At 47.3% G+C, this 9,310-nt stretch overlaps 2 protein-coding genes across 2 annotated transcripts; one reads left to right on the top strand and one right to left on the bottom strand.

Annotated features, from left to right (window-relative positions):
• Nucleotides 1-196: 196 nt before the first annotated feature.
• On the top strand, nt 197-5,446 carry gnsa (glucosamine (N-acetyl)-6-sulfatase a). The gene is made up of 14 exons (XM_057022428.1): nt 197-509; nt 1,000-1,059; nt 1,137-1,343; nt 1,970-2,035; nt 2,118-2,216; nt 2,807-2,974; nt 3,052-3,134; nt 3,272-3,390; nt 3,463-3,566; nt 3,630-3,731; nt 3,793-3,903; nt 3,978-4,088; nt 4,184-4,344; nt 4,457-5,446. Exons 1-14 carry the CDS (start codon nt 348-350, stop codon nt 4,530-4,532), a joined length of 1,629 nt encoding a protein of 542 aa, XP_056878408.1. The 5' UTR covers nt 197-347; the 3' UTR covers nt 4,533-5,446.
• On the bottom strand, nt 5,283-9,080 carry zgc:194209 (uncharacterized protein LOC570908 homolog). Its single transcript, XM_057022431.1, has 9 exons — nt 8,943-9,080; nt 7,726-7,815; nt 7,383-7,504; nt 7,204-7,305; nt 6,967-7,119; nt 6,783-6,898; nt 6,549-6,709; nt 6,279-6,474; nt 5,283-6,205 (listed from the first exon to the last, which is right to left on the bottom strand). Coding segments are annotated over exons 1-9 (1,152 nt in total). The 5' UTR covers nt 8,945-9,080; the 3' UTR covers nt 5,283-5,995.
• Between the last annotated feature and the right edge of the window lie 230 nt (nt 9,081-9,310).

Genomic DNA, 9,310 nt, shown 5'->3' with positions numbered 1-9,310 from the left:
ACAATAGATATTAATCAATTAGTCAAAACGTATTTATAGTCAAAAGTCAATGCTTTTTGAACATATTAATTAAGATAATACTGCGAGGTAATTAATTTGAATATATATATAGTATATTTTGTGTTATTTTGCCGTCAACTTGGGGGGCGTGTCCGCCTCAGATCACCTGACACGAGTTTCCGCAATTGCGTGTCATGTGACCCGGAAGCAGCGAAGTGTGCCGTTAAACAGAAACAGGCCAAAGTCTGCTGCTTGTTTTCCCCAGAAGAGGCGTCATCAAACCGTCAACAGACAGCTGCGGTGAACGAAGGGACGGCATGTTCGTAGTGTATCAGTAAATTATCAAAATGTGCTCGACGGGCTCGTTTCCGCTTCAGTTATTAAACTGTCTGCTCATCTGCGTCACTTTGTGGAGCTGCCTGAGCGGCGGAGCGTCGGCCAAGTCCAACCGGAGACCAAACATCGTTCTCATCCTCACCGATGACTTAGACGTCGCTATGGGTGGTCTGGTGGGTGAATTTAGACTGAAAACCTGTTTTTGTGTGTGCGTTTCCCAGTTTTGTAGCCGCCTGTCGGTCCCCTGAGCTGATCCAGGGTAACAGTGGAGTCAGATTAAGCTGACAGCTCACATTCCTTCTGGCTGGATTCATCATTTGGTTATCTCTGCTGAATGGAGCCAGAAGACAAATCTATCAAGATAACGCTTTTTTTAGGCAAACGCTCTCCACCTTGGACACAATAACAGCCAAATAGCATCGGATTTGAACAAGTTTGGCCCCCTAAATTGCCTGAATCTGCATATTATTCCATTCAAATCTGATGACACTAAAGCCATTTTGGACTATTGGAGTTTAGTTTCGAGATTATGATCATTTTTACCAGTCTTGCTCAAGTGAATGGACTGCATTCTGATTCGTATTCATTTATGAACAGATTTCTGCTCATTTATTAGCATCACAGCTGTTTTCTTGATTATTACTTCCACCCTTTTCCCTCCAGACTCCACTTAAAAAAACCAAAAAACTGATCGGTGACGCAGGGGTGTCCTTCACCAACGCGGTGAGTTTTATAAACGTTGCGCGGATGTCGTTGAAAAGGAGTGGCTCGGTCCGACGTTGTTGCTGTTTCCACCTCAGTTTGTGGCCAGTCCGCTGTGCTGCCCCAGCAGAGCCAGCATCCTGACGGGGAAGTACCCTCACAACCACCGCGTCACCAACAACACCTTAGAGGGCAACTGCAGCAGCAAAGCCTGGCAGAAGAGCGAGGAGGCCACCACCTTCCCCGCCCTGCTCAAGGCGCACGCCGACTACCAGACGTTCTTCGCCGGGAAATATCTCAACCAGGTGAGTGAACATCACGTCTTTGTTTCTCAAGGCTGCAACGTAGCCCTTGAAAAATGTTAAAACCTTGGTATGACAGAAAGGGGAGTCACTTCCTGCTATTGTTTAGTGTTGTTTACATTGACTAATTGCACAGCAAAGATTTCCTGAGGTTTTGAAATTGCATCAGGCTCTCCTGTCAGTTTGTGATAACGTTCATCTGTGGACTGATGAATCAGCCAGTCGGCGGGTTCCTAAGTTCACTGAGTGACTGTTTGCTTCAGGCTGGAACAGGCAGCAGCTTCTATTGAACATCCGTCATTGAATTCCTGCTTTACAGAGATGAACCGGGATCACTTTAATGAGTTTAAATCAACATTATCATGACGATACTAGCATTTTTCCTGCAGACTTATACAGTAAATGCTCTCAGATGAAGCTTCTGCCTGGTACTTTAACACGTTCCACCACTAGAGGGCGCCGCTCAGAGTGTTGCCACTCCAAAGGAAGATTCCAGACAGTCTGATTAATGCTGCGTCAGTGAGACAAAAATGATGCATCTGTTCAGAAAAAGGCCAAATCAGAGACGCTACTGTTGACATTAGTGGTGTTTAAAGCCAAACATGTTACCTTTGCATCCTCTGCTTCAGTACGGACATGCGCAGGCTGGTGGCGTGGAGCACATCCCTCCAGGCTGGAGCTTCTGGGTGGGACTGGTAAGGGTTGCTACTTTTGATAACTGTGTGTTTTTTGAGAGAATAACTACAATATAATCAGAGTATTTCCTCTTTTTTTAAGGAGAAGAACTCAAAATACTACAACTACACTCTGTCGGTCAATGGAAAGGCTCAAAAACACGGGTCGGACTACAGCAAAGACTACCTGACGGACGTCCTGGTGGGGACACACATGATGGGGACACACATGATGGGGACGCACATGATGGGGACGCACATGATGGGGACGCACATGATGGGGACGCACATGATGGGGACGCACATGATGGGGACGCACATGATGGGGAACGCACATGATGGGGACGCACATGATGGGGACGCACATGATGGGGACGCACATGATGGGGAACGCACATGATGGGGACGCACATGATGGGGACGCACATGATGGGGACGCACATGATGGGGACGCACATGATGGGGACGCACATGATGGGGACGCACATGATGGGGACGCACATGATGGGGAACGCACATGATGGGGACGCACATGATGGGGACGCACATGATGGGGACACACATGATGGGGACGCACATGATGGGGACGCACATGATGGGGACGCACATGATGGGGACGCACATGATGGGGACGCACATGATGGGGAACGCACATGATGGGGCGCACATGATGGGGACGCACATGATGGGGACGCACATGATGGGGACACACATGATGGGGACACACATGATCCCTCTCAAGACTTGTTGCAAGTGTATCCGCTAAAGCTTGAACTTTGCGTTTCCTCTCAGGCCAATATGTCTCTGGAATTCCTCCAGTATAAATCCAGCTACCAACCCTTCTTCATGATGGTATCCACGCCAGCGCCTCACTCTCCGTGGACGGCGGCACCTCAGTACCAGAACAGCTTCAACAGCACCAAGGCCCCCAGAGACCCCAACTTCAACGTGCACGGGAAGGTGCGGCCTCACCCGCTATCTTGAGGTGTAAAACATTAAAAATGGACATTACAGAGAGGTTTAATTTCTCCCCACAGGACAAACACTGGCTCATCAGACAGGCCAAGACACCGATGAGCAACAGCTCGGTTCAGTTTCTGGACGACGCCTTCAGGAAACGGTCAGCTATGGTTGCTTCCTGTCGCCCTCGCTCAGCTTCCTGTTTCATCTATGAACACCACAAATTCACACCAATATTCTAGTGCAACGTCTCCAATGTCAACTTAGTCTCCGTTACTTGATCCTCCTGGCCTGCAGGTGGCGCACTCTGCTGTCAGTGGACGACCTGGTGGAGACGCTTGTGAAGAGGTTGGAGATCAGAGGTGAACTGGACAATACCTACATCTTCTTCACCTCTGACAACGGCTACCACACAGGTGCGTAGCGCAGCGGCTAGTTTACCTGTAGCTGTTTAGATGCGGCTTCACCCGCTTTATTCCCCCCTCCAGGTCAGTTCTCTCTTCCTCTGGACAAGCGGCAGCTCTATGAGTTCGACATCAGAGTGCCTCTCATGGTCAGAGGGCCACAGATCAAAGCAAACCAGACCAGTCAGGTATGGAAAGCATTTGTTCCCCTGTTCCGCTGTGGCCGATCACTCAACTCCCCGATGTAACAGATGCTGGTGGCGAACATCGACCTCGGCCCGACCATCCTGGACATCGCCGGGATCGACGTCAACAAGACCCAGATGGACGGCGTGAGCTTCCTGCCCATTATGGTGAGCTCGGCAGGTTTGAATCTCGGGTGGCATCGGACCTGATGTGCGTTTGTGACCGCAGGAGGGGAAGGTGAACAGCAGCAGCTGGCGGACGGACTTTCTGGTGGAGTACGAAGGAGAAGGACGCAACGTGTCGGACCCGGCGTGCCCCCTGCTGGGCCCCGGCGTGTCGGTACGATAGCGACGAGTGGAACGTACTCAGGAGAATTACTCTTAGAGTCACATGAGTGTCCCTCTTTCCCACAGGAGTGTTTCCCAGACTGTGTGTGCGAGGACGCCTTCAACAACACCTATGCCTGTGTGCGCACTGTCGCCCCCTCTGTCAGCCTGCAGTACTGCGAGTTCGATGACAATGAGGTACGTTCACACCAGGCTGATTAAGGCTGCAGTACGAAGTGGAAATGATATTACTGCCCCCTGGTGGTCAAACGGAAGCTTTTCTCCTATTGCAGGTGTTTGTGGAAGTTTACAACATGACGGCGGATCCGTTCCAGCTGAAGAACATCGCAAAAACCATCGACCAGGAGGTCCTGGAGAAGATGAACCACCGGCTGATGATGTTGCAGTCCTGCGCCAAGCAGTCATGTCGGACGCCCGGGGTGTACGACCCGAGGTCTGTTCGGCACCGCTAATGCTTCAATCTTCCGTCACGCGGCTCTAAAACTGCCACATCTGCTGAATATGATCAATCTGTTCTAACGCCAAACCATCCTGCTGTTTTTCAGGTATAAATTTAACCCCCGGCAGATGTTTAGCGCCCCCGGCTGGCAGCCCGTTAGACTGCAACAGAAGCTAAAATAAGAAAACTGGACGACTGGTCCGTTTTCAGCCTCCCCTGTTGTTGCCTTGTTTCACAGCCTCCGGAGCCTGATGGCTAAAGAGATTCTTGGGGTGGTATACTTGGAACGGTGGGTTGCCACGGAGACACGAGGCCTCTCCGCGCGCAGGTCCCACCTGTAAAACTTCTGCTGAAAAGCTGCCGTTTACAGTTTGTTAGTGCAGAAAAGCCAAATCATCTCACCTCTTTAATGTCACTTTGATTTTAGGAAAAGCGTCCTGTGAGGTCCCGAGTCGCAATTCAGAATTCAGGAGGTGTTTTTGATGAGATCACAGGGTAGCCGGGTTATTCCAGACGACCCGTCACCAGAACCGTAGCTGCATTTTAGTGAAGAAAATTTCCACTGCGAACTGGTGAACGCACTTTTCTGAGTCGTTTTCTCCCCCCTAACTTTAAGTGTTTTTAGTTCAAGATTTATAATGTGAATTTCTGCACTGGAGGAAAATCTAATGAAATATGTTGTGAACAATAGGATGTTTGTAGTGTCCTTGAGCCACATTTGGATTTCAGTCAAAATAATTGGTTTTTCTTAGCCCAAGTCATTAATAAATCTAGTTTTGTATGTTATATTTATGTGATCTACAATGTTTAAGGGAACCGTTTCTCCATGGATTACACTAATCTCAAAAATAAACCTTTTAAAGGGTTTATCTTGAGTTAAAACCTTTAAGAACAGAGTGTTGAGAGAAGCTCCTGACTCAAAAACACAATAGTACAAACATGTTGGTTTATTCTGAAGTTTCTTAACCTCCAAACGCCATAAAAGTCAAACATTTCAACTCACTGCTGCACTTTTCAAGCTGTCACAGATGTGTTTTTTGTTGTTGTACTTTAGCTGTGTGTGTTTTTCTGGTCCAAATAAAGAGATTAACTATCAGAGAGCCTGTTTCGTCTAATTCTGCATTTTTGTGGAAAAATCTACATCCGTTAAACACAGAAGTTTTAGAATACATTCAAAATTCATAGAGTTAAGAATTTCCCACATTTATGAACAAGTTTACTTATATTTATCCTGTCTGCTGTAAGTAAATCATTAATGAAATTAAGAAAAAAATATTAAATAAGTTAATGTCTTTTCACATCAAATAGCTGATCTCATTTTAACATAAAATATTTAAAATGTAGCTTTAATCAGGTGTTGCAGGTTAAGTTTGGCATCAATTATTTTTTAAACATCAAGTTTTTCTGTTAAACTTCAAAAGTAAGAACTTAACCGACCGAACGTCCAGAGCTGCTCACGTTTGTCCAAAATATGTCATTAATCATCAGAACTGATTAGAAAACAAACATAAAACACTTCTGAGTTTAAAAAATGTTAGAAAATTCATGTTAATTTCTGTGCTCTTTATCCTCATTACGCTGAACATTTAATAAAACTAAAATATTCTGGAATCGGACCGAACTCTGGCAGTAAACAGGTCCAGGATCAGCTGCTCCCGCCCTCCAGGACCGGCAGGAAGGGCAGGTCGGTGCTGCCCAGGTACGTCCTCCCTCGGTGCTGGAAGACGTCGCTGATGGCCCACGTCAGCCGACCTTCGGGGTCGTGCAGCGAGCCCACGATGTGACCGTCCGGTCCCAGCTCCAGGACCAGCGCGTAGCGCGGCAGCAGGACGTTGTACCAGCTGAGCGGCACCACCTGCCCACATCACAGCTGGTTCTTATCCCACATCAGCGGAACCATTCTCACCTCACGGGATTCCAGAACCCACCTTGGCCAGGAAACGTTTGACGGCTGGATAAGGAGCGATCAGGTCCAGGAACGGAGGCAGAAGCTTCCGGAAGCGTGTTGTCGTTATGCCAACGAGGAATGTTCCGTGGTCGCTGAGGCGGATGTTGTCAGGGTAACCGATCATGTTATCCAAGATGACCTCCTTGGTTCCTGCCTTCGGGCCCTTCAGCCAGAACCTGAAACCAAAGCAGAAGGTCAGCTGACATCCCAGATCCCAGTCAGCCTCGATTATGGGATTGTGTGTTTGTACCTGAGTATACGGCCGATACTGGTCTCTGCCAGCAGCAGGAAGTGCTCATCAGGGGACAGGACAATACCGTTGGGCATGTAGAGGCCGTCCAGCAGAACCTTCACACTTCCTGTATCGGGATCGTAGGAGAGAAGACGGCCCAGGTTGTTCAGCTCGATCACCTGGAACAATTTATTCCTTCTTTAAAATGACCAATCGGAAGAAAGGCCCTTTAAAAAATAAAAATCAAGTCACCTCCAGCTTGACGTGTCTCCGTCCCCACCGGGAGGACGAGTCGGTGAAGTAAATCATCCCCGTCTGGGAGGAAATCTCCAGACCATTTAAGAACCCAAATGGAACGCCGCCGGCGCCTGTGGAGGGTCCAGGTGTGAGACGAGGGACAGAACAACGAGCTCCTGAACTCCTCCAGACGCGTTACCCTGTGAACTGGACACCAGCACCGTCTTCTCTCCAGTTTGAGGGTCGACGCTGTGCAGCCCGAAGTACGAGTCGGCCACTACGAGCTGACCGTGGCGGTCCAGGCGAACGCCGTGGGGACGCCCGCACACGGGCTCATAATCTGTGCTGCTGCCTGGTGACGCACGCGGACTTTATCAAAGCAGGCGAATGAGGAGGAGCAAAAAAAAACACGCCGGATAAATAAATAAACACCAACCACATTCCGGTAAACTCCGCCCCATCTGCGTGATGAAGGTCAGACTGTCATCAGCGCCGATCTTCCACAGCTTCCCGTCGACTGTTCCCGTGAACACATTACCTGGAACACGCAGGTAAAAAAAAGGGCATACAAGGAACAGCAATGTATGGCGTTAATCTAAATCCGAGCACACTCACCCTCCTCATCAGCAGTGAAGGATTCTGGTCCGTGTAGTTGACCCGTGAACAACCTGCGGCCCTTCTGCAGGAGGGTGTTGGCGGCCAGCGGGCCCTCGAGCAGCGGCGGAGGCCCCTTCAGTCTAAAGACCACACGTATAGAGCACACACCCCCCCTCGGGTCAAAGGTCACACCACACTTTTACTACAACATCTCAAACGCCGCCTAGCGGACAGCGGGGGAAATGCATACAATGAAGGTAAAGCAGACTAATGTATGGAGGAATTTTTCATTTCATTGTTGCCAAATTCCATCTGTGGCGCGAACACCTCATCCCTCTCTGCGTCTGCGTTCCATACATACGTGTGTGGTTTTGGGTCGATGGGTGAAGGCAGCAGATAAAGTCCAACGGCGACAGCGAGCAGAGTCACTAACATCGACTTCTTCCCAAACCTGACGGAGCAGACAGATAACGTCTTTACTGACAGCCTGTTTACCTTCTTCACTGATACAATTAAAGTTACATATTCATATTTACGCTCGTCTAAGGCAATTTTATGTCCAGTTGTGAAAGACGTCTGTCTAGTGTTGCCTAATTTCCTCATTTTCCCACCCAGAATTCCAAATAAAAAGAGCGGAAAAGAACATCAGAGTGTAAAATTGATACATTTTTGTTTTTAAGAGCAAATTCTTGAGGGGAAAAGGGTTTCATAACGCCTTCACAACAGTGGGAGAATATTTTTATTTTATATCGTTTTGAAGGGTGCATTTTATATTTACTGTTTGCAGGTAAAGATATGCATTTTCTAACAGTAGATTTATACTATAGAAGAGATCGACTGTTACTTCTGCCACAGGTAACATAGAAAAATAAACTTATGGAAATTGTCAAACTTTGACAGCGCCGACTGTGTCCGTGATGCGTTCAGGGCCTCATTGGGGAAAAATCTTTTTACGACAGGTGCTGCAAAATAACTGTATCAATATTATCAGCACTGATTTGTGATGTCATTAAACGAAATAAATACATCATAAAACGTCTCACCGCCACCATCTAGGTGACCACAGGTGTTCTGTCGGTGTGCTACCTTGTGGTTCTGCGCATGCGCAATGCCTCCGCTACCAACCGGCGTTTATCTTGTCTGATTCAATTGTCCCGAAAATGTTGACAATGGGCCAATAAAGGTGATTGGATTTTGGTGGTTTTACGGATTCGAGAAACTTTAACCTATGATCTTCCAAAGATACGCAAAGATCATAAAGCAACCGAGTATCTTATGTAACATGTGTCACTTTTGCCTAAATATAAACTTTCTCCCCCCTAGTTTGCTAAAGAAGACGCTGAAGTTGATGAATTGGACTAACGCCGAAATCAAGATTGTCATTAAACATGTCGGAAAATATCATTAACATTACCATTAAGGGTTTTATTTTAGGTTTATCACGTTTACAGCAACATTTGACAAATTTGTAGACGGAGTTCGGCTTCACGGACGAGAAACTTCAGTCTCCCGCTGCTCGCAGATCTAGATAACCTCACCAAACGTATGGACAGAAATAAAACACACTTTAAAACTTACATTGTCCAGGTTTATATCTGAGTCTTCTTTGTTGTGTGCGGGATTCAAAAAAAATCAGAAAAGAACGGACGATAACAGGTCTGATTGTTGCTCGCTAGCGTGAAAGCGAGTACATCCGGTAGGGACCTTCAAAATAAACGCGTTGAGCGACAGCTTCCGGTCTGACTCTGAGCTGCCACATTACATTTTAATAAATCATCCCACACAGAACAGAATACACACATTTGGATTATTTAAAAAAAACAAAACAAAAAAACCATTTATCACTGATCTTTAGTTTGGTTTTCACAAAAAAAAAATCGACGCGTTCAGTTTTATTGTGAAGGTGACATCAGCGCTTTCTGCTGCAACTATACAGCTAGCGTGAA

Source organism: Takifugu flavidus, chromosome 22 (assembly GCF_003711565.1).
Source record: "Takifugu flavidus isolate HTHZ2018 chromosome 22, ASM371156v2, whole genome shotgun sequence".
Taxonomy (NCBI): domain Eukaryota; kingdom Metazoa; phylum Chordata; class Actinopteri; order Tetraodontiformes; family Tetraodontidae; genus Takifugu; species Takifugu flavidus.
Note: the sequence above shows the minus strand (reverse complement) of the source record. Positions and strands in the feature narration are given on the sequence as shown.